The 24349-nt window shown below is 54.8% G+C and overlaps 2 protein-coding genes across 4 annotated transcripts in view; both read right to left on the reverse strand.

Moving 5' to 3' along the window:
- Positions 1 to 211: 211 nt before the first annotated feature.
- Positions 212 to 9788, reverse strand: Sema4c (semaphorin 4C). 2 transcript variants are annotated; one of them, XM_057751684.1, is made up of 15 exons: positions 9473 to 9788; positions 7359 to 7504; positions 5634 to 5782; positions 5314 to 5376; positions 5095 to 5193; positions 4850 to 4946; positions 4610 to 4726; positions 4366 to 4517; positions 4106 to 4281; positions 3646 to 3790; positions 3324 to 3546; positions 3122 to 3234; positions 1937 to 2097; positions 1772 to 1842; positions 212 to 1638 (listed from the first exon to the last, which is right to left on the reverse strand). In XM_057751684.1, the coding sequence occupies exons 2-15, from the start codon at positions 7465 to 7467 to the stop codon at positions 809 to 811; spliced, it is 2505 nt and encodes an 834-aa protein (XP_057607667.1). In that variant the 5' UTR covers positions 7468 to 7504; positions 9473 to 9788; the 3' UTR covers positions 212 to 808. The 2 variants fall into 2 exon arrangements, with proteins under 2 accessions (XP_057607667.1, XP_057607668.1); XM_057751685.1 differs by having other exon boundaries at positions 7359 to 7507.
- Positions 9789 to 14681: 4893 nt separating this feature from the next.
- Fam178b (family with sequence similarity 178 member B) overlaps positions 14682 to 24349 on the reverse strand; it is a 95103-nt gene continuing 85435 nt past the window's right edge. For both annotated transcript variants that reach the window (XM_057751773.1, XM_057751771.1), the window contains 3 exons: positions 16558 to 16635; positions 16049 to 16201; positions 14682 to 14714 (listed from right to left, as the gene is read on the reverse strand). In XM_057751773.1, coding sequence (XP_057607756.1) covers positions 14682 to 14714; positions 16049 to 16201; positions 16558 to 16635 — 264 coding nt within the window. The remainder of the gene's footprint in view (positions 14715 to 16048; positions 16202 to 16557; positions 16636 to 24349) is intronic.

Raw genomic sequence — 24349 nt, forward strand, 5'->3', positions numbered from 1 at the left:
ACTGTTAGGAGCCCTTTTCCTGGAGCTGGGAGAGGATACGCCAGTATCCACAGCATGCCCACTCTCTCCCTCCCTCCCCCCCAACCTTTCCCAGCCCTGTCGGAAGAGCGCAAGTATAAAATACCACTGAACCCAGAGGCCAAGTGGGAGGCCCTGCCCACCCTTCCCCCTGAAACAGGAGGCTCCATCTCCCTCCCCCACCCGCCCTGAAAACATTCACAGCCCTAGGAGCAGGACTAGGCCCACCCCTGAGTCCTGCACTCCCCCAGAGGGGTACAGCACCCTGTCCACCCATCCCCATCTGTACATCACTGTCCCAAGCTCGGGACAGGTGGGGGTAGGAGAGGCAAAGTGGTATGACCCCCTTCCCCTTCATAGCTCCAAAGACTCACCAGGAGGACCCCAGGCCAAGGGAAGACTTAACAGAGACACACCTAGACACACACACATACATACACACACACACACAACGCACACCCCTCCATACATACACGCACCAACACATATATGCACAAACATCCATATCTTGAAACTTCTGCCTTGCAAAGTTTTGGCTGCTGGGGTCCCATAATGTCTGAAATTCACAGAGGAGGGCATGGCCTCCTGTGAGGCTGATGCCCTGGTGAGCCACACCAAGTGGCAGTGCCCACGCTGAGCAGGTCCTCATGGCTGGGCAAATGCTGGGCAGTGTCTGTCCCAGGCAGAGCAAGTGCCCCTGCCATGTCCCTGAGGTAGCTGGTGCCTGTGCAAAAGTAAGGGTGCACTTCCCACGAGACCCCCGCCAATGAGGTGGGTGGGGGGGCTCCCCTCATACTGAGGACTCCTCTGGGTTGGAGTCAGGCAGTGGCTGGCGCTGCTGGAGTTTCCGCCGCAGCTCATCCGCGAGCTCAGGCAGTGGATGCCCAAGTCCTCCTCGGTCCTCCCCTCCCAGTTGTAAGCGCACATAGCCATTGGCGTTTGAGTTCCGACCTCCCCCTAGGTGAAGCCGAGTCGGAGAAGGCAGGGGCTGGCCAGGTATGCCAGGAGGTGGCGAAGGGGGCCCACCCCCGGGCTGGCACCGGGCGTGACCAGGCACAATCTTGAGAGAGCCGTCTGAATAGTAGTAGCCAACGGGATCCCAAAGTTTCTCATCTGTTTCAGGGCCAGGGCGGAAGGGGGGACTGGTTGGTTCCTTGGGCAGTTCTAGCGGGTACACCAATGTCCTCTCAGCTGCCTTGGCACCTTTTTCTAGCTCTTCTCGAAGTCGCCGACGAAGTGATAAAACCAACAGCAGCAACACCAGGCACACAGCCCCCAGAGCCACCACAGCTAGCCATACAAGCCCCAGGTTTTCCAGGGGAGCCCGGGCCTCAAGGGTCACTGAAGGGCCAGCCACGACAGCAACAAGGTAGCTTTCTGCAGGCAATCTTGTCCCCTGCTCCTCCGAATAGCAGTGATAGGGCCCAGCATGGCGGGGCTGAGCAGCCATCACTACCAGCGCCTGGAGTCCTGTGTCATAAAGGAAGGAGCCAGGTTGTTCGGCAGGCAGGTCCCGGCCTCTGAAGGTCCAGCGGGCATGGGCCAAATTTGACGAGAGGTGGCAGGGCAGAACTAGGTCTGTGCCCGCCACTACAGTGATGTTCTTGGACGCAGGTCGGACTGTAGAGGCAAAAATGAGAGAGAACTGGGTGTTAACACAGGAAACCCAGAGCCAACAGCAGGAGGAGATACGCCAACTCTGGCTGAGGTTGGGGGGATCCCCAAAATGAAGGAACAGAGAAAAACGGCTCACCTTTCTTAATGCCATACTGGTTACACATCTTTGAGGTGTCCAAGTTTGTCACGTGTTGGACCAGAAGGGACCTGGTAGGGAAGGGAGAGAATGTTGGCGGTCCTGCTCCAACCACCTTGGCCTCCCCTCCTGGCCCTGGCACTCCTCACGGATTGCCCGACTCACCCTGGGTGACCAACGGTGGTGGCCACGCATCGGCTGGTGTTGACATTCCAGGCACAGTAGGGATCCCGGGCAAGGACACAGTCTGCACAGAAGCGGTACTTTGTGCAGTCATTCAGGGGCAACTGGACTAGCTGAGAGCGGGAGCCAGCGAAAAGCACCCTCTGCAAAAAAAAAAAAAAAAAAAAAAAACAGACAAAGGGTGAGCCTTTGAGAGGCACAGGCAGAGAGAGAGAGCTGGGATCTGTGCAGGGAGCAGGAACGCGCTAGGTACTAAAGGAAGAAGGCAGGAGAAAAATCCAGGCCGGAGGAACAAGCTTGATGAGAGCTGAGCCAGCACAATCCTAATCACCATATAGACATGACCTTATTAGACAAGAACAGCAGACCCGGGAGGCAAAGGTATACACACACCCGTTCACACACATGCACACACACACACGCACACCTGCACACACACAGCTCAGGAAACGCTCTCCTCCAGCCCTAGTAGCCGGCACAATAACGGGCCCATCTAAGGCGTTTCCCTCTGCCTGAATGGTGACTGCCAATCTGTATATTTACTCAGTCCCACACTTTCCTCCCTGCCATTTCATTATTCAGTGATCAGGGGAGCAACTTTGAGTCACAATAGCTGGTAAAAGGCAAACAAATCAAAGTCCAGAGGGTGCTGGGAATACGCCAGTTTTGCATTAAGGTTTGAAAAAAAAAAAAAAAAAAAAGCAAATGCTTCAAGGAAATGATCCAAAAGATTGAGGGCCTGGCTCAGAGACCCACTGGGGACTGGAAGAAAACTGATGTCCCTGTTACATGGGTACCAAACACATTTTAGAGCCTGGGAGGTCTGGTCAACCACAGTACGGAAGGGCCTGAAAAACACATGAGAATATGAGGGCACTAGCCAAGGCTAGATTCTGGAGGGCACTAGCCAAGGCTAGATTCTGGAGGGCACTAGCCAAGGCTAGATCCTGGGAACGGGGATCCCATGGGAATTGGCTCTATGTAAGAACCCTTGGAGGGTAGGTTCCAGTACAGTCCATTAATGCTCTTACATCCTGAAACTCACAAAAGCTACGTGAGGGGTACTGAGCTGGCCAATCACATGCGCCCAACTAGGGAAGGCCAAAAGCCTGGGTGTGGGCTAGATGGTGCGGCACTGAGCAGTGCAGCCCGTGTGGCCCATCCTACCTTGCTCCGGGACAGCACCAGACTCTCCACCGGCTCCTGGTCAAACACCTGCAGCTCCTCTATCATGTGGACCCAGGACCCCAGGCTCACAGCCTTCAGCAGCCAGCCGTCTCCTGGAGAGGTGATGAGGAGGGTGTGTAAATGAGGAGGCCCTGGGGCATCCCCAGGCTCCCAGGCTTGGGTACACCTGAAAAGTGCCTACCTGTACCAATGAACAGCACCGTATAGGTGGCGCCATCGAGTCCTGTGACCCTGTCGGCCACCACGTGTGTGAAGTTCGTGTTCTTCTTCACAAGCAGGGGGCGGCCCAAGCGAGGCCTCACCTGCTCCTCCATCAGCGGGTGCTTCTTGATGAAGTTGAGAATGTTGTCTGGCAGCTCCAGAGAACTGGTGTAGCCATTGTGGCGGTGCCAATTGTTGATGCACTGTGCAGGGGGAGGGAAGAGGCGGGAAAGCTGTCAGCTGGGTGAAGGAATGGGTCCTGGAGAGGATACTGGGTGCACAGCCCCATGCTGAAGACTCACCGAGCCGGGCCGAGGGCTGGGTACTGGGTCAGTATAGCGGGCCCACTTCTGGGCCTGCTCGCTGTACTCTTTGTAGGGGCCCTCGAACACCTGTTGGATCTGTTCCAGCTGGTACTCACAGACTGCTGACAGGTCCATATCGCCCCTGTTACAGCAAAGGAAGGACCTCAAAAGTCAGGTCTGGTATGCCCACACCGTACCCTGGCATCAGAGGAAGCACTATAAAGGTAGGGCTCAGTATAAAGTAGTCATGGCCATAAGGCGGCTCTGAGGTGTCACCTGAGGCGGTTTCTGCCCCCCCCCCCCCGATTTTAAAAAGAGCAGGCCAGAATGATCTTGGCTACCAGGACCGACCCGCTGGACCTCCTCCAGAGGTCTGTGCAAGCCTCACGCCCACATACCACCCCCGACCTGACCGCCACCTGCTCCTCAGAGCCCCAGCCACCCCAGAGCCACTTACCACCGCGCTTGAAACACCCCAAAGAAGGTGGTGTTGTGCCAAGAGGTACCCAGCAGGGTGTGCACCGCCCGGAGCTGGTTGAAGTACACCTTCCACTCCGGGGCCGAGCACACCAGCTGTGCTTTCAGGAACGTTGTCCACTTCTTCTGCAGGGTCCGGGCGCCCCCCATGTCGCCCTGGTGGATGGCAAGGAGACACAGCTGCTTAGCCCCTGCCCAGCCCTCAGGGCTCCCGCCACCCACCGCTGCAGAACTTGGTACCTTACAGACGCGAGCCACGCGAGCCACCACCTGCTCTGCGTAGCAATCGTACTCCACCGCCCGCTCGCTGAAGAAGAAGTAGACCTTGTCATCGTCCCCCGTGAAGCTCCCCACACTCTCAGGGACATAGGCAGAGCCTACGAAGTGGGGTTCTGGGGCAAAGCAAGGAGGGTCAGTGGCAGGGTGCCAGGGCCTTTCAAGGCCCTTCCACTCTTGTCTTCCCCGGTCCCACTCCATAACACACCATTTAGCCAAAATGCCAGGTACTCGGTCTTGATGGAGTGGTGGGGCCCCATGTTCCGCAGGATAACAGGCTCGGTTCCCAGGAAGTTGTTGAGCGTGGCTGAGAACAGCTCACCATCTACGGATAGGAGACAAATGGAGGGTCAACCAAGCTAGAAAAGTAAGGTTCAGATGTACTCTGGAGACAAGCTGACCAAGTCCCCGAAGATTCGCCCTGTCCGTACTGGAGGCAGCCACTCACCCACAAGTAGTCCAGTGTGGCCCTTAGCTGGGTCATAGGGACATTTCCCCTTCCCATCTTCAAACTCCCCACGCTCCAAGGTGAAAGTGAGCATGTCCTAGGAGCAGGAAGATACGGAAGACAGGCATTACTATAGGGGCCTGCACGGCCTGAAAAACCATGGTCTCAGAGTACGAGGAAGGAAGTCACAGAAGTCAGGGACAGGTGGGTAAGGGACACACCCAAAGAGGGGGGGTAACACTCACGATGTAGGTGCACTTGGGCTGGAAGGCATAGGTACCACAGACGTACAGGTGGGAGGCATTGTATGGCTGAAGGAAGCGGATGAAGTTGAAGCACTCGGTCTTCAGAGAGAAAGGTATACAAGTTAGTGAGAATGGAGAGGCGGAGATACAGGATCACTAGGGTCCAGAAAGGAGAGCATTCCACAAAGGCCTGGGAGGGGAAGTGCCCTGAGAGCCCACCTGATTGCTCTTTCCTTTCTGGGTACACTCAATCTTCTTCTCAGCCGGGGCCTCCCAGGAGATCTGAGGACCGGAAAGGACACATCAGAGATGTCACAGACACATGTGAAGTGTGTGCTACAAACACAGCTTGAGCTACGCCATGGGGGCCACCTGGTCCCCATTCTGACACAAGCCCCAAACCTATCCCACCCAGAGGAGCCCAGAAGGGGAGAGCAAGTGCTAATCCTGATATCAAGAGAGACCTCTGGGCTGTGGGACAGCCTGCCCAGGCCACACACCCCCCAGTCCTGTGTGCCTCCCGCTGCCCCACCTCTCACCACGCCTTGCAGCTCCAGAGCCTCTACGCTGAAGGCAAACAGCGCCTCTCGAGCCCCCACATATAAAAGCCCAGAGTGCTCCCTCAGGGTCAAGGTCAGGAAGTCCTGGATGCCCGTCTGGGAGAACCGCCTCACTACTGTGGCCAACTCTGTAGAAACAGGGACAAGAACAAGGGAGGAATGAGCAAGGGGTGAATGGCAGCCTCCCCGGGGTTCCAGGAGTCCCCTACATCAATCTTCCTTTGTCCAAAGGTCCCCTGGGCCTCATCATCACCGCTCTCTGCAAAAGCTAGCACCACACACACAGACGACAGCCAAACCCCTACTGGCCATAAAGGCCTTTTTCTGAATAGACTCGGACTCAATAGCTCCACCCTACCCGGGCTTCCGAAGCCCCTCTTCACAGTCTGGGAGGAGGCAATCTGGGCTGGTAAAGGGGAAGGAAGGATATCTCAGCCAAAGCTTCCGGCCAGAGGAAGCCATCTGACTGATGTGAGGGCTCTCACTCAGGGTCAGCGGTACCTCAGGCACAGAGTCGGGCGCTTCCCCCACCCTGGCCTCCTCAGCTCCCATTTCCTCCTTTGCTCTGCTACTCGCTGACCACATCAGGGTCCAGCAGACCCTGGATCAGGGTCCAGCAGACCCTGGCGGGAGAGCCAGGGGGGCAGAAGGCACAGAACAGTTGTGAGCATTCCTTGTCTAAGAAGCCATTTACGCCAGCAGGCGCCCGTCCAGGCTTCCGGGGATGCAAGCACAGATGGGTATGGGGCTGGCAAGGTGGCATGTGGGGAAGGGAAAGAAGTTGGGACTGGGAGGGCAAGGGGACCAGAGACTCAGAGATCTGAGTTGGTGTTGAAGCCTGAGAAGCTGTGCTGCCGTCCGGCACATGTAGCGCATGATCACACGTCTAGTCATGGAATCTGTCAGAGGACTACAGCTCTGCCCCCCTGCCCACAGGGCCCGCACTTAAGCCAGCCTCAGTCTTTGGAGGCAATGACCAGCCAGAGCTGGGTCGACTCGGGAGGGGCTTCATTAGCAGCTGAGTGCAGCCTGTGGGAGGTGAGCTCATCCCATGTCCCAAGAGCCCATAGATGATACAAACACCTGACATCACCTCTCCATACAGGTGTGTGTGCAAAGGAGCACTGTCTGCTTGGCTCTGCCTTCTCCCCCAGCAAGCACAAGCACTTATATACACCCACCTAGAACCACCAGGCGGCTCCAGTGTTGGGGCCCCGCAGGGGAGGACCATTAGATGAATTAAGGGGCTTCTGGGGACAGTCAGCTAGGAGGACTGGAAATGGGGTTAGGCTTACACTTGTCCTAGAACTTGGGGTTCAGGTTTCTCTCTCTAGGATTCCAAGCACTAGTGACAATTCAAGTGAGGAACAAGGAGGTGACCCCGAAACTACCTCCCTTGCACACCGGGACAGCCAAGTCTGGGTTGGGGTCAGGGGCGGAGATGGTGGTAAGAGATCCCAAAGAGTTATCCCAGCGTCAGATGGGGGCAAATCCCAGGTTCTGACCTGCACTACCAGTTCTGGGTCCCTGGGGCCACTCGCATTTCTTAGAAAGCCACAATCACACCTATCAGTATAAAGTATGCATGCTTGGGGGGATAATTTTCTCAGCAGCTGCTCCTTCTTCAAGCAAGCATCCCCTTCTTCCCCCAGCAGTCCATTCCTGCCTCCCTCTGGCCCTGCCTCCCATGCTTCAAGCACTCACCCCCAGAAGATACTGTCTTCCGGGGCACAAGGTTCCACCACACCTCAGCCCCAATGCCCAGGCCCCACAGCCCTGCTGCCAGCAGCCAGACAGCCCAGTGCGGGGCCATGGCAAACACCCGGGCTCTAAACTTCAGTCCAGCAGCCCTGCTGAAGGAAAAGAAACTGGTCAGCATCACAGACCGGAAGGGGGCCCGCACCAAGAGACCCGCCGCACAGGGCGCACATTTGAACACAACTCCCCTGGAGCTCCTGGCGCTTCCCCTGCTCCCTTTTTTGGAGCAGACCTAGTTTCAGCAACTGGCCTCTGCCCCAGGGGCCCTGGGGGTCTCTTCCAGAGGAGCAGGGAGGAGCTGAGTCAGCAGGCACTAGGCGTGGGCAGTCATCAAAAAGCCTTCTATGGCCTCCAGGCCATCCCTACTCCCTCTCAACAGGGAGTTGTGCAGAAAAAATAAAAAGGGGCTCCCCTTCTTTTCCTCCTTCAAGTCTAAAAGGTTTTGGAATAATCTTAAGAAACAGGACCTGCTACCTGGACTCTGGCCAGGCCCAAGACCTAATTCGGGGAGGTATACCCCTTATTCGGCAGAGGCAAGCAGGCGGTTGGGCAAAGACCCCCAGTGGGGGACTTGGTGCAGCCGCCTGCGTGCAGAGTTCCCGGCCCCAGCCTGTCCCCTCCCCCAGCGCAGACAATAGCCGGGCAGAGCCCAAACCCGGTTCCACATCAGCAGGGCTGGAGTAGGAGTGGGGCCGGGAACCAAAAGGGCCCAGCTTCCCGAGGCCTCTTTGTTGCCCAAGAGGGAGGCAGGAAGTGGGTGGGATGGGCGTGGAAATGACCAGGGCCAGTCCTGTTCTTCCAAAAGCCTTCTACGAGACAGTGACCCTCCATCAGAGAGGCGGCGGGGCAACGAGTCGGCTCAGGGCGTATGGGGATCTCCTCACCGCGACGGGAGCGGGATCGTGGAAGGAAGTGAAATGGGTTTGGGAGGCCAAAGTGGGTTTCTCCTGGAGCACTGAGGATGCCCACGAATGGCCCTCGAAGGCTGTGTGTCCCTCCTCGCCACTCCCCACCCCTTGGCTCTGACGAACGTTCTTAACTCGGGGATTGCACCCCGGGGACCCTGGCCTAGGCACTAGGCCAACGTGACTGATTTTCACTAATCCAGACGCTCCGGACCGGGAACAGAGATGCAGAATCTGGGAATTTCACTCCAAAACAAAGGTTCCAAGCCAAGACCCTGTCCAGGTCTCCCTACTGTGGGCTCTCCCCTCCCCCAGCTCCGGGGATTTGAATGCAAACAAAGCAGTGGCGCTGGGAGCGTGGCAAAACCAGGCTTGAGGACGCCCCCTGTCGGCCCAGAACCCCAGCGCGGGAAGGCGGGGTGGGGGTGGGGGGCTGGGGCTGCCTTCCCCCGGGCAGTCCCCCCTGACACACCCTCAGCTTCCCCTCTACCAATTACCCTACGCTGGGGTCAGAACCCGGTGGCGTGCTCCGAGAATCCGCCCGCGTACCATGACCCAACCCCCAGCTCTTTCCAAGGCAAAGGACGCGGACAGCCAGGGGGATGGAGGGGTGCAGAACCAGGATTTGCGCCACACTTGCACACACGGAGCAGCAGATCGTGGATCGCAGCGCTCTAGCGCGGGACCGTGCGGCTAAGCTCGGATGAGGGGGCTGATTCTCAATGCCAGCCCGCCTCCCTAGCAGAACAGGAGGGCGGGGGGCCGCGCTAGGGAAATCCGATCCCACAACATCGGCCACGGTCCAAGCCCGCCCCAAAACTTTCCGTCGAGGTGGGGGAACCGGAGCAGCTCGCGAATCTGGCAAAAATCCGGACCGCGCGCCGGACAGCCCGAGGGTCTCCCATTGCCCCTAGTTCCGCACCCTAAGGCGCCCGCCGATCCGGCCACTGGAGCTGCAGACACAGCTTGCCTTACTGCTGATCGTCCGCTGGGCAGCCCGCGGAGAACTCGGTAGGGACCCGGATCGGACAGCTGTCTGCGCTACCGCCCCGCCCTGCACCCCAGACGCTGTCCCCTCGCGTGCGCGCCGGCCCCTACCCGAGCCGTGGGGACAAAGCAGCAGCTCTGGAGCCCCAGAGCTCTGGCCTCACTCACCTCTTCCGTGCAGCTCGAATCCCTGGGCGCCGCCCTCGCGTTCGGCTCCGGCCACGGTCCTCCCCTACCCCCACGCCGTACCAGCCCGCTTGCGCCCGCCAGCACGCTTAGGCTGTCCCGCGCCACCGCCCCTCGGTCCCAGCACCGCTCTCGGCGCCCCTGAGCTCGGGGTCCGTGCTCTACCGCGCCGGGCGCCGGTTCTTTCTCCGCTGCTGCCGCTGCTCTCCGCCCCCAACCCCCTGACGTCAGGCAAGGAGGGTGTCGAGTGGTGGCCGGGGGCGGGACGCGAAGGCCCGCCCAGGAGGGGGCTGCGACCCGCAGCCCTTGCTTGCCCAGCGCTGAGACTTGGGGACCCTTGCGACTTTGGCCTCCCCGGAGTCAAGGTCTACACCATGGCGCCCGGAGGGAGGGGTGCGGGGAGGGACTCCAGGCATTGCCACCGGGAATCACACTCACCTGGTCTTCCCGAAGTGTGCCTTCAAGCCTTGCGGCGGACTGGGCTCAGGAAGGACTGAGGGGTCTCCCCCACCCACAACACTCCAGTTACAGGAACGAAAGCTGGCAAGCCATTTTGGGATGCATATCCGAAGGGAGGGGAGCAACGGAAGAAACTGAAGATTCTCCAAGGGGCTAACCACAGTGATCAGTCTTTTGACTCCGAAATCGTTCTTCTTTCTGGCCCTAACCCTTAGGCTGGTAGGAGCCGCTCACAGGCAGAGAAGACCCCCGAGTCTCCAGGCTGTTCCTTGTTTCCAGGCTCCAGTAGAGCCTACCACCAGGAAATGATCCCTGGTACCACTTGAAAGGTTGGTTAACAAGTGGCATGAGCCCTTCTGTTCAGATGAAAGGGGCTGAAGGGAGCCGCGCTGGGAACCACTACCACCTTCAGAACTGCCAGCCTCCGCCCACAGCCGCTCCTAGATAACTTGTAGCTTTGGCCTCCTGGGCCCTGCTGGATGAGCAAGTCCTCTTTCCAGCCAGCTGGCCCTCACGCTAGGCAGCTGGACAGAACCTTGGAGAAGTTGCTTCACTGGTACCCAGAGACCACCCCTAGCCAGGGTTAAAGGACTATCGGGAATGAAGGGAAGTCGAGGCCAGGAGACTTCTGTGGTAACTTTAAGCTCCTGGGGCAGTCCTAGAGAGAAGCAACACTTTAGACCCCATCAGCAGATCTAGAGTGTAAATCAGTCCGACAGCAGCCTTTATTCTGGGTTAAAACTTGGCATCTGAAAGTGGAGACCAGAAGGGCAGTGGAGATAATGGAGAAAGGCAGCCCAGTTGGGTTTCAGTAACAATTGAGTCTTTACTAGGACACAGAATGGCCCCTTCTCCTTCACTGGCCAGAGCCACATTTCCCAGCTTCTTTCCAGTAGGAAACAAAGCTGGGGCCTTGGAGATGCTGGAGATAGGAGGCAGGCCAGCTACTATCAGGGGTGGGCAGGGAATGTGCCCTGTTGGAGCTGGCCAGAGAGGAGCCATGCAGGCCCCTCCTCTTGGTCAGCCTCAGTTTCCATCTAAATAAGGGTAAGCTGCTACATAGACTTCCAGGCTTCTGTGCTGTTGTTCTGTGCCCCTGGCTTTAGAACCTGCTGTCAAATTTCCTCAGGCCATGCTCAGGACCTTTACAGACTGGGTATCCTCAGCCCTAGGAGGCTGATGCAGGACTTCCAGGCCAGTGACTGTTTCTCTCATCTTATCAGAAAGATTAAGCAAGATCTAAAACTGACTCAAATTCACATAAACAGCAAGGTAAAAATTGTGAATGGGGCCTTGGAGTGATGGCAGGAGCCTGTGGTCCCAGCTGCTTGGGAAGGCGGAGGTAGGAAAGTTGTGAGCCCATGAGTTCATGTTCATGTCCACCCTGGGCTCCCTAGTGAGACTGTCTCAAAAAAAAAAAGGAAGTTGAGTTCCGTGATTCCCATTCCTCTTTCTAGCAGTCACCATGCACACCGCTAATGCTCCACTTCCTGTTGCTTTTCTCTCTCTCCTCTAAGTCTTGCCCACCAGGAAGGAGCGCTGCTGGGCTGTGACCTGAGCTCCCTGGCTCTACCTCCACGGTGGCCTCAGTGGAAAGTTTCAAAAGGTTTGGGTTTCACTGGCAGGGACAGCATTCTGCACCTTCATGGCAGGCGTCAGGGTCTTCTAAGCCAGGATGGAGGTGGAAAGAAGATTGCTCCAGTAGTGGCCAGAAAGCCCCTCCCTGCCAGGCTCCTCACCGATGGGGCTCCACCCCCACCTCACCCCCCACCTCTGCGCATTCCCTGCCCTGTTCTGTTTACCGCCTTGGGTCTTCTCCACAGGTGGGTGGGCAGAAGATGAAGTTTCCTTGCATGACTCCTTGCCCGTGATTCATGCTTTTTAATAAAAGGACAGCTGGCAGAAAAAATAAGGATTCTGGATCTTACATCAAGAAAAAAAATAGTAACACTAAAAAAAAAGAAGAAGAAAGAAAAAGAAAAAAAAAAGATAAGGCTACATAGCTGTGTAATCTCCCTAGGCCTGCCCAGCATAGCCTATGGAAGGCATCACACCCTGATCCTTAGTCCAGCCTGACAGAGCAGACCCCGCTCTGTGCCCCATGCTCCTTTTGCTATAGCTTAAATGCTTGTGGTCAACTAAAGGAAACAAGACAAGTTAAATGCCCACCCTCCCGGACCCACTGAGTTCAAGCTGACCCTTGTAGAACCCAATATTGGTCATGAAACACAGTACTCCGCTTCTTTCCAACCACCCTTCCCGAGCTAAGTGGCGAGAGGAAGGCCCAGAGTGTACACTGGGGGTCTCTAGTCAAGGCCTCCTTGAACCTGGACCGTTTCCAAGGTAGCCGGAAGTCTCCCCACAGGTGGGAGAATGAGAAGACTAGGGTGGGCCATCTTTCAAGGAGCTCTCTGTGACCCAGGGAACTGGGACATAGGAAAAGGACTTCCTTGGTCTACTTCCTCCAAAGGGAGAGTTATCAAAGCTATCCACCTGGGGAGCCTTTCCCTTCCCAGCCCCTCCCTTCCAGCATCACTAAAAGGAAGCAGGAAAACATCCGTCATCACAGCCCAGGATACTGCTTTTCCAGCGGCTTCTACCAGGATATCCCCTGCCTTTTCCCAGGGGCTTAGGGTCAAAAACCTGGAGGGCAAATGGTGAAACAGCCAGCTTCATTCCAGAATTCCTGGCCTGGAAGAGGCTCCGTTTCTAACTGATCCCAACCCAGGGTTGGTCAGCGCCCAGTCAGTCCCAGAGCAGGACAATTACATGACCCAGGGGACAGTGTCCACCCTTGAGTGACCTTACATCGCATACCTCTGCTCAGGTTACAGCAGCCTTCTGGGAGGGATTGAGAAGTCACCAACACTGCCTCCTCCTCTCTGCTGTATCTATTTCTCTCTCAGGGATGGGTATGTTTGTGGAGTAAGGAGCCAGGGAGGACTCCAGATGTCTACACTGACGGACACTTTGATCCCTTTTCTTAAAGCCAGGTAAGGGCAGCTTCAAGAACTGGAAACTCCCCAGTTCAGCCTCTCAGGTCTTCCTACCGCCCCCCCTCTGCCCTTGGCAATGAGAACAAAAGAGGGAGATTTCAAGGTGATTTCCAGGTTTCCAGAGCAAACCCAGTTACTGAGGATTAACTGCCAGGATGTACAGTGTCAAGCAGTGGCGCCCAGAGGCAGGGTGAAACGGGCTAGTTCTCCAAAGTCCCTGCCTGCCTGTCAGAGAGCTGAGGATGACCTGCTTACTGCTGCTGGGTTGTGAGGGTACGCCACAGGGTCACGTGATGCAGCCAGGAAGAGAAGCCAGAACTATCAGTCAAATCACTGGGCATCCAAGTCACCTGGCTCTGAAAGGGCTTCTTCCACTTCTCATTTGGCAAAAGCTTTGAGACAGAAAAGATGTCCTCTGTGGTACCCAGTACTGTGCAAAGCCTGTGCCCTGTCTCTAAATAATAGATGTCTCTAGCTCCTGGCCTTCAGAGGACCCAGAGAGGGAGGTACCTGTGTCTGAAACAGGCCTAGAAAGGTATGGGCTTGACTTTAGCTATGTTCTCTCTCTCTCTCTCTCTCTCTCTCTCTCTCTCTCTCTCTCTCTCTCTCTCTGTGTGTGTGTGTGTGTGTGTGTGTGTATCACCTGGTCAGCCCCTAATCCTGGAAGATATAAACAGGGAAAATTGTATGCAACAGCCATGGGGAAGCTCCAAGGGCCATCAACTGAGACATGAACACAAGTCAGGCTGGCGGGAGTCATCCTCTGCTGCCTCCTGGCCCCCTCTTCTACCTGTTGCAAAGCTCACTCCAACTATGAAAGTGTCAGAAGGGTCCAAAGATGAGCCGAGCATGGATTTTGTCAGAAGAGTGGCCAGATAAAAAAATAAATAGGGGCTAGCTAGGGGACCGCTCCTGGAGATACAAACGGGCCCACTCACTTCTCCAGAGGTCCAGGTCAAAGACATCCAGTTATACAGTTAGAGGTTAGGACACAATGAAACTGACCTGGAGGCAAGGCCATGGAAAGCAAAAGAAGGATCCAGAAGTGTCTTTGGGACCCACCCCCACTTCTAAGTCTAAAGAGTTGATTTCACAGCTCAACAATAAATTGAATTAAGCATAATTACAGCCCTGATCCACCATACTTTCTGTATAGCATCCCTAGCAGGGGCGGGGTAATCCCAGACAGGATCCAGACAATGTTCTTTCATCCAAAAGTGCCAGGCTCCAGCAACCCTGGTCACAGTGTGCTGGCTCCGAGATATAGAGTCAAGTGGCGGAGGTAGTTCCTAGGCCCCAGTCACATGACTGCCAGAGGTGAGAGCAGGGGCTGGCTCATGCAGAGGCAAGGCATCAGGTTAGGTGCTGAGCATGAGCCCTCGGGATAGGGATTTAAGGAAGGGAAACCACTGATGCTGAAAGTAAGACTTTAATGTGCACAAAGGAACCCCATATTAAGGATGGACAGAGAGAACAAGATACAGTGTGTGGATGTGTGGGAAGAATGGCCAACAAGGAGGGCCCAGGAGGCCCAGGAAGCCAGTGCTATAGAGACAAGACCTAGAAGAGACAGCTGAGCAAGCAAGCGTGTTTAAGGGTGGGGATGGTCAGGGAGACGACTTCCAGTGGCAGTAGGCTGGCTTCACCAGGCTGGGCCTCCCCAGCCTCTGTTCTTTACCTCCTACAGTTCTCCTCCTGCTGGATCCAGAGCCTAGAGTCACTTTGCCATTATCCCTTTAAATATCTTTCCAAGGGTTGAAGTACTGGCCCTGTGAAGAAGAAGAAAGCAGCTTGTAATGGCCTGGCCCCGGTACTGTCCTCTATGCAAAGGCCCCTGCATTGGTGGTATCCATTCAGCATCTTCCAGAGAGGACTCTATGGCAGGTGTCTTAGGGTTCCAAGACCGGATACAGTGGGTCAGCAGGCCTAGGAGGCTCAGCCAAGGTCCCATCTCCTACTACTGTGGGCCCAAGGAATATGGGAGGAAGATGGGATCTGTGCACACTCAGCCAGACTCCAATCACTCTGCTTCTTCTTTATGACAAACGATGCTTCCCACCAGCGGCCAGTGGATCAGGAGAAGGTCTGAGTTCCAGCTTTCTTTTTCTCAGGGACTTGCGAAATTTGAGCACCAAGCCACAGCCTGTGGCCAGTGTGTCAGCCTCAAGTCAGGGGTGAGAGGGAATTGTAAGGGAGGGTCAAGGAGAGGCAGGCTAGGAACAGGGCGTTCAGCTGTCTCCATTAAAGGCTTGGGGGCTCAGGGCCAGCCTAGCAGGGCATGCTTAGTGGAGAAATGGGGGGGGGTGCCTAAGGGTGGAAGGGAGTGTGAAGATAGGGACTGCTTTGTGCCAAGGAGTGATACTGGCCACGAGCCCTGACTTTCACATTCACTCAAGCTGCCTGCACGGTGGGGCAAACTATTGACCCTCTGGAGTCTCTAGATACAGCTCATCTATAAAACTGGCATCTAACAATCCCTGCTTCCTGAGGTCATCAGGTTTCGGTAGAAAAAGATCTTCACTCAGTAAACTTTAGCTAAAATGTTACTACCTGGACTAGTTGAGACAATTCCAAGAACAAAACTCGCTCCTGTGGAGCGGGTGCTGCTGCTGCGGTTGTGGGGGTAATACGGCACTTATTTAGCATGCAGGAGGCCCTGGGTTCAAGTACTAATCACTCTCCCCTCCCGCCCCCCACCGCAAACAAAACAAAACAGAGCAGCCTGGGAAATGTTCTTAACAAAGCAAGAAGCCAGCTGAGGTCCACAGGACGAGTGGACAGGAGGTGGACAGCTGTTGCCTGCGGTGCCCCTTCCTGGCTGGTCATATCAAACTGGTATTGCTCAGCTCTCCAGGGCCGAGCTTCTCTTCGCATTTATTCACAGACAGGCTCCCTGTGTTCCCTTCTGCATCCCCTCCCCGAGCCCTGGATTAAGAACGAAGGTCCCCTGAGACATCCCCACCCTCCACCACACTGCCCACTCCACCCTCTCCCTTTGGAGTTCAGCAGCTGCAGCAGGGGTGGATGGCCTGCTGGATCTGCCAAGCCCCACCGACTGACCACTTCCCTTCCCTCCCAGGTCTAGAGGATTATGGGACACCACCTGGGGCTGACAGTGAGCCAGCAGGTCCTGCCAGCGGATGTAGGTCTGGGTGGCAAGGTCCTTGAGTTTGGTCCGGTGCATGGCCTGGGGGGTCTCCCGGATATGGGTGCTGATGTGGCGGTCCAACTGCATGCACAGCAGCTGCAGCTCACCCTGAAGAGGAGGAGGAGGCGGGACATGAGCCAGGCATATTCTGGAGGCCGGGGCAAGAAGGAGAACTAAGTCAGAAAGGGAGTGATTCTCTGAGTGACTGCTGCCAAGCTGGGTAGGAAAGGGAGGAGAGGGGAAGGGCAGCTTCTAAGGGACAGGTCAGCATCCCTTAGGAAAGGCTTTTGAGACATGGTGGGAGAAAGAGGCCCTGGCAGCCCTTGCCACTTCTTGGCCTCTCATTCTGCAGCTCCTGAAAGAAGACTGGTTCCACGCTGGTCGTTGTGGTCCCACAGTGCTTGATACAGTAGCTACTACCGGGCACCCAACTCTTCCCTGCTCCAGCCTCTTGGGAGACTCACCCATTGATCTGGAGTGATATCCTGGCTACTGACCACCACCCCAGCCAGTGTCAGGAGGCTGTGGCACAGATAGCAGACCTAGAGAGAGAGCACAAGGATGCTTTCTTAACTCATCTGAGCCTGTGAAGGTTCCTTGCTCGCAGCACACAGGGCAGCTTCCAGGAAAGCATCTTTAAGGAAGGCCTGCATGAACAGAACTTGGCCTCATTATCTCAGAGCTGTAACCAGCCCAGTAGGCTGGACCAACATTCCTATAACATACCTGCCACCCAGAAAGCCACACCACCCTAGCCTCATCTGGGGACTCTAGAACTCAAAGTCCCCAGGGTCTGTGTCCTCAGACCTCTGCACAGCCTGCCTGTTGAGCCACCTACACCTGTGCTCGGTAAGGGATGTGAAACTATCCCCTGCACAACCTCTGAGCTCCCACCTTGGAAACGGAACCCCAAGGAGTATAAACACCTGCACAAACCCAGGCACAGCACTGTTTGACTCTCAGTCCTGATGTCAGACAGGAAGCTGGCAAGGGAAGCAAGTGGTGAATATCTTCATACCATCCAATAAGTCCACCCTCACTCTTGCCACTGGATATGCAAGAGATAAAAAAAAAAAAAAAAAAAAAAAAAAAAAAAAAAAAAAAGAACAAAGGCCAGGTATGATGGAGCATACCTGTAATCCCCAACTTGGAAGCTAAGCAAGACAAGTTCAAGGCCAGCCAAGGCTACATAGGAAGACCCTGTCTCAAAAGCAAGCAAAAATATACAACAACAATGAACACAGGGGGCTGGAGAGATGGCTCAGAGGTTAAGAGCACTGACTGTTCTTCCAAAGGTCCTGAGTTCAATTCCCAGCAACCATATGGTGGCTCACAACCTTCTGTAATGGGACCTGGTACCCTCTTCTGGCCCGCAGACATACATGGAAGGAATGCTGTATACATAATAAATAAATAAATAAATATTAAAAAAAAACAAAAAAAGAAAACAAAACAAAAAAACAATGAACACAAAAAAGAGACAAAAAGAAGAAAATGAGGAGGGGTAAGGCAAAAATGGCCCTATGGGGGCAGAGACAGTAGATTATAACACCAGACAGCTCCTGTGTCTTACATCAGCCCTAGGTGGGGCATAGGGTGGAGGCGGGGTTGGTCAGCCAGATAACTAGCTGAGTTTGAATGGGGTAAGGGAGGGCATGGTTTGGGGACAGGGCTGGCTGCAGACACTGAGGCTCATTGGGCAGCTGTTAACTGGGGGTGATCAGAGCCTCCTGAGGGACGCTAGTGAGAGAAGGTAGCAGTATCTACTGTGGGTTGAACACACCAGTGTGCACCGTCTTTCTGGGACAAAAGATTGCAAGATGTGTCTTTCATATTCTCTTTGCTGTCCTCCATACCATGTGGTTGGAATGTGTATGTGTGTGTGCGTGCGTGTCTCTGTGCTAGAGACCAAACTCAGGAGTAAGCGAAGCACATACTCTTCCTGAGCTGCATCCTCAGCCCACATCCTCTTTTCTCCCCCTACTTATGAATATGGGGGGGGGGTGGCGCTGGAGAGATGGCAGCTGCTAATACCGCAGTTGGAAGGCTCACAACCACCCGTAATGCCAGCTCCAGGGGATTCCAATGCCTCCGTCCTCCTTGGGTACACATACTGTATGCATGTGCACATACCCCCATACACACATACACATACAATAAAAATAATACAAATCTAAGGATGTGGTAGGATATGCGTTTAATAATAGCATTCATGAAGGCAGAGACAGGTGGATTTCGGTGAGTTTGAGGCCAGCCTGGCCTAGACAGTGAGTTTTAGGCTATTCAGGGCTACACGATGTGACCCTATCTCAATAAATAAATAGATACATATGTGTAAAAACAAAGAAAAAGAGACCACGAGGTTGAGAGGAAGTAAGGTGGTGGATAATAAAGGGAAGGAAGGAGTGAGAGAAAAAAAGGGAAGGGAAGAAAGTGACACCATTATAGTTTAACTTAGGAAATAAATGCTATTTTAAATAAATAAGGATCTCTTTTGAAAAAGAAAAGTACTATTTCTGGGGACTGGGGCTGCAGTTCATTGACCACAGTGCTTGCCTAGCATACAGTAGGCCTCAGGTTCAATTCCTAGAACCATAAAACCGGGCCTGGGGTCACAGGCCTGTAATCCCAGCATTCCTTAGAGGCAGGAGGATCAGAAGTTCAAAGTCATCCTTAGCTACACAGTAAATTCAAGGATAGCCTGTACAAAACAAACAAACAAATAAATAAATCTGTCTAATATGTATTATTGACAGAGTCAGAATATACTTAAATTTGCTGAAGATTTTTTAAACAGGACACTGCCCTACTTTAATTGAGTCTAACTGGGTTTGGGGCAAGAGAGGAACATGACCTTGGAAAAAAGCTGAGGCCCCTTTCTGACAGGGCAAAGCTCTTGGCATGGAGCAAACTGATAGTGAGAGGTGGCAGAGGATGCCAAAGAAAACATCCAAGGGTAGTGGAGCGGGGGAGGGGCTGCCTGGGGAAGCCTGGGGACCGCCCTTCCGAGGTGTAAAGGGGTGGTGGCTCTGCTGGAGCAGAGGGCTAAGGGACCTCACTCCTCACCCCTAAGCCCTTTCTCTTGCAAATGCCTTTCTCTAGTACACCCCACCCCTCCTGAAGACCAGCCTGCCCCAAGCTCAATTGTGGAGGTCTTTGCTTCACCTGGACCTAGGGATTCACCCTCCTAGAGGATCGCCTGGGGGAAGACTGCCGGACAGGCAGTGGATCACTAAGGAAAAAATGCAGCATGCACAGCTCCAGTTTCACGATACAGCTCTCACTGATTCCCATAACCCAAGCTTCAAGGAAAACCCCAGATAAATATTCTGAGCTTCTTTTTTTGGTCTGGGTGTAGGGAGGAGGGATAGGGTGTTCACCACATTTTCCAACCATTTCTCCGAAGGACAAATCCAAATGCACACGGTTTGGGGGTCGGTGTGTCCCCCCCCCTTGCTAGAGAGGGCCCTTTAAATTAGACTCTGACTCAGCTTGAGGTCGTCGTAGGGCTGCACCCTGCTCAGGGCAGGCAGTGTTTTTTTGTGGGGGAAAAAAAAGGGTTTTGGCTTGGGATGCTTCTCAGCTGTAGAATCCTGGTCTAGCAAAGGTAAGGTTTTAAGTTTGATCCTTAGTCCCTCAAAACAAACAAACAAACAAACAAAAAACAAGGGCACGGTGGTGCATGCCTTTAGTCCCAGCACAAAACCAAACTGAAGCAAAAAGTCTCAAAAAACCAACCCCAAACAACAAACAACATCAAGTTTCAGTGTGGACATCAGTCATGCAGGTAAGGGTCTCCTCAGTGGAGGCAAAGAGCGGTTGTTGGTTCCTCTGTGTCAGGGAACCAGGGGTTCTGGGCCTGGAGCAGGCAGAACCTGAGACCCTTCCTCTACAATTCCACTGCTTGGGGACCCGAGGTGGGCTAGGGGTGCAGAGCGGGCCTGCTGCGCAGGCAAGGGGTCATCTCGGTAGGAGCAGGATGCATGTAAAGTGAAGAACCACATTTCCCTCTCTGTGACAGTGACCACTTTCTGAATTTAGCAAGCCTGCTCCTGTCTTGACTGGCACCACAGAGATTAAGCAGGAAGTGGCGGCCGGAGGACGTGGGCTATGCAGCCCCTCCCCCACCAGATCACCCTCTGCCCTTTTCCTCTACCTCTGAGACCACAAGGTGGCCTTTCCCCCAGTCCAAGGGAGGCCCCTTCCAGGACTCAGCTTGTGTGGGTGCGTGTGGTATGTGTGTGTGTGGTACGTGTGTGCATGTAGTATTTGTGTGTGTGTGTGTGTGGTGTGTGGCTGTGTGTGTGTGTCCATGTATGTGTGTGTAGCTGCAGTTGGGGCCAGTAGGGCTTTGGAGTCAGTCTTCCATGGTGGTGGGGCTGCAATGTCCAGGCCTCATACCTTGTTTAGAGCGGCAGAACCCTAGCCAGTTGAGGAGCCCAGCCCCTCGTGCACAAACACGAATCCAGGCTGGGAAACCACAGTGGGAAAGAGATCCAGGGAACCTCAGCCAAGGACTCAGAAGAGAGCGGCAGAGGGTAAAGAACAGGACGTGCCTGGACCCAATACTGACAAGCCAAGGCGGTACTGTCCCCCGGTCCCATTGCCAGCAAGGCCTTTGCTTCCACTTCCTGGGTCTCTCCCCAGAGTCTGGTGACGGGCCTCTTCCCAGAAACTCATTGTGGCATATCTCATTCCTGCCCTCCCCCAAATCAGGACCCAGGGATGAAAGGGTCACAAGGCTCGTCACCCAGTGGACAACAGGCAGGTGGCACCTCTGGTTCTGCTCCAGTTAGTTCTGATCTCAGGTCTCCTGGGTCAAGTGGAACTCATTTGCAAGTTTTTGTCAAGGAGACAAAAGGGAATATGGGTGGACATTTCCCGGGAACTTCATCCTTCAGGAAATCCCCTGTTAGTTAATGCCAAGGGGGTAAGCTGGGTTACTTACGCCAAAGGGTGGAAGAGAGAAGGGAGTTCCCAGGAAGCCGCTTTCTCTAACCCAGCAGCAGTTTCTCCCTACCTCGGGTCATGACCAAGGATGTAGCCTTACACTGGAGTCTTTAGATGGAACCCTTTCCTCAGAGCCTGCCAGGCAGAAGGGGACAGTAGACTTTCCAGGCAGGAGGACTCTGTGGAAGCAGGTCCAACCAGGCTCTGGGCAGCTGCTCAGGACTGGGGAGAACTGAGGCTGGCCCAGGGACACCGAGGAAGGAGGACGACGAGGATGCACGGGCAGTGGCTCTCTAAGTCACGTTGCTGAGGCCCAGGGCTCATCCTGCAGTGTCTGCATACCTGCTCAGCAGCACCAGGATGCCAGGACTACCTCCTCTGTTTCTGCCCTTGACATCACAGGCCCTGGCTGGTGGCTACCCTGGGGACCGTGCATTCAGCTCAGTCTCTAAGGTCTGGAGGCCCAGCCTAGCTTGACAACTGACCCCAGGAGACTCCTTCGCCAGTGCCATTCCTGTTATATGTGGAGCACACGTGCTGATGACGAGCTCTAGAACCAATCTAGTTACAGACCCAGGCTGCACAGATCACTAGATTGCCTGCGGTGCGAGGTGGGCCACGAGCCACTCGCTTTTTTAAAACTAAATTTAAATCTAGTATCACAGCATCCCGATCCAATAAGACACACAGAGAAGGCCTGGTGACCCTGCGTCTTGGCATATATGGGAGCTCAAGTCTGGCCAGATCCCTAGCATGTCCAGTTGGGGGAGGGATGGCAAGAAGTAGATGTCTGGGACCTCCCCCTTCATCAGGAAAGGCTCTGGACCTGTATCACCTCTCTAAATGGGGCTGACACTGTAGAAAGAGCAGAGGTCCCTGGATGTTCTAGAGGCAGGACATAGAGGTCAGGCTATTCGTGGGGTGGACGGGGACACTGGCCTGTGCCCAAGGGCGTGGGGCAGGTGCTCCTTCAGGGGTTGGGCAAACAACAACAATATTATTAACACTGGGTAATCTGGAGGTAGGGCCACTAACAGGCCCCAGGCCAAGACCTTCAGCTCAGGGAGGGAAGCAGGGCTCTATCTTGTGTGTCCACCAAAGCACAGTACATGCATGTTTCTAACTACACTTCATCTGAACACGGGAGCGTGGCACCTGCCATCGTGCGATGCCATTTCTTCCCTGTTTCTCAGGGGAAACTGCATAAGCTACTCCACGCTGCTCCAGTTCCAAGGTTGTACTTCCTGACCTTGGCCTTGGCAGGCAACAGAGCAGAGGGCTGCAACCAAGGTTCCATGCCAAAAGAAAAGCTGACCTCCAAAGTGACTGCCCAGGATGGGGGACTGGTCACTGTTGTAGCAAGTAGGAAATGATGAGGACACATGACTACTGCTAGGAAATGAGACCTGTGACATAAAACCTCTTCTTAGACCAGAGTCCCTGAAGATACGGGGTCAAGAGGTCAGGCAGCAGACGTCACAGACACAGCCTGCCAGATTCACCACAGGGTTGGCTAGGCAGGCCACCCTATTCTGTAACTGAAAGTGATGCGGTTATGTTGGGGGGTGGATTCCTAAAAATTGGATAGGGATAGGGCCACTTTCGGGTGACAGGGGACAGGCGGGCAGCATCTAGACAGGAACAGGACTTCTGGATCAGCTGCTGGGAACAACTACTAAAGGAAAAGTTGCTCTCTGGACCCCAGCTGGATAAGGAGGCAGGAGGACTCTTCCCAGGGTGCTGGAGAATCTGAGGGGCCCAGGATGTACCCTCACACCCACCACGCCCCCAGAGCATGAGCTGGAGCCTGTTCTAAGCTCCCAGAAATGAGTTCTGAGACCCCAGGCCTATCACAGTGGGATCCTCCTGTAAGCTTTACCTAAACTCTGAGCAGCGACCTCAAGGGGCTCCTTCTTGTTCCACTCTGAGGACTGGGTGGGAGCTGGGAAGCCTTAGCATAGGAGGTAGGGGTAGGACATACATAAGCAGGAGGACTGAGGGCATGTGCTAAAGTGAAGCCATCTCAGACTGTCTCCAGAGGGAGGAACCACAGGGTTGTGGGCAAATCCTTGAGAGGGTGATCCCACCCTGCTCATCCTCCCACGTTGGCTTCCTTCAGGGGTGGGGGTGGGAGCAAGCAAGATGACAAGCAGTGGCAGTAGCTCTTCCTGCTTCTTCAGCTGGAACCAGAGACCCTGATCCCATGGGAGTCTGGACTGAAAACCTAGTTCTTCCAGGGGCCCAGAGTCTCTGGCTATAGAAAGCTCTGTGTGTGTGTGTGTGTGTGTGTGTGTGGCAGCCCAGGCTTATTATACACATGCATGCACATTAGCATGTGGGCCTGAGGGCAGGAGGAGCATGTGCAATTCTGCAAGGAGTAGCTGGGACTGGCCATCTGCAAAGAGAGCTGCTTTCTCTCAAAGGCGGTGACAGAAGAACAGGGTGTGCTGTGCGGCCCCAAGTTTCTAGGTACCTAGGATGCACCCCTTCCTTTGTAAGAGTGGCCCAGCTTCCTGTCCCCTACATTTAGGCCAAAATGTTCTATGGTGATGTCTGCAGAGTTGACTCCAGCAGAATACATGTGACCTGGGCCAGCCAATCACCGTCCATGCCAAGCCAGTGAGCCTTGACTCTGGGACAGAAGCTCTTTCTTTACCCTGGCCAGGGTGGCCAAAGAAAGGAGGTCAACCTAGGGTTTCACACACACACACACACACACACACACACACACACACACACGAGAGAGAGAGAGAGAGAGAGAGAGAGAGAGAGAGAGAGAGAGAGAGAGAGAGCCTGTCTGGGAATGCAGGGTAGGGTAGAGTCAAGCACTGGGGAAAGCCACCCTGGGGTTTTGTGACACAGTACCTGTAGTTGTGGGTTCAGCGAAGCCTGAGGAGTCATCCCAGGACAATCAGGAACTACATCCCCATCAAGAGAGGCCCAGGGAAGACAAATGAGAAGGGACAGAAAAGGGGAAAAGTGGGGTGCAGAGGCAGCTGAGAAGGCTGTGAACCCTGTCGGAGCAAGCAGCCCCCACTCCTCCCTAGCCAGTCAAGGCAGAGCTGCGAGATGGAGCACTTGGAGAGTGCTCCTACACCCAACCCTGGCCTGACTCAGGCCTGGAAGAGAAACGGCAGGAAGGGTCCCTCACACGGCTCATTTCTGCTCAGGTTGGGCATTTCACTGGAGGCCCGCTGCTGAGGTTGACTGGGGACCCAGCCCCACGCGCATCTCTGTTTACATTCATGGAGGCAGGGCACATGCCAGGGGTTAAGTGGACTGTTATGGACCTCCCGAGTTCAGCAG

Source organism: Chionomys nivalis, chromosome 19 (assembly GCF_950005125.1).
Source record: "Chionomys nivalis chromosome 19, mChiNiv1.1, whole genome shotgun sequence".
NCBI lineage: Eukaryota > Metazoa > Chordata > Mammalia > Rodentia > Cricetidae > Chionomys > Chionomys nivalis.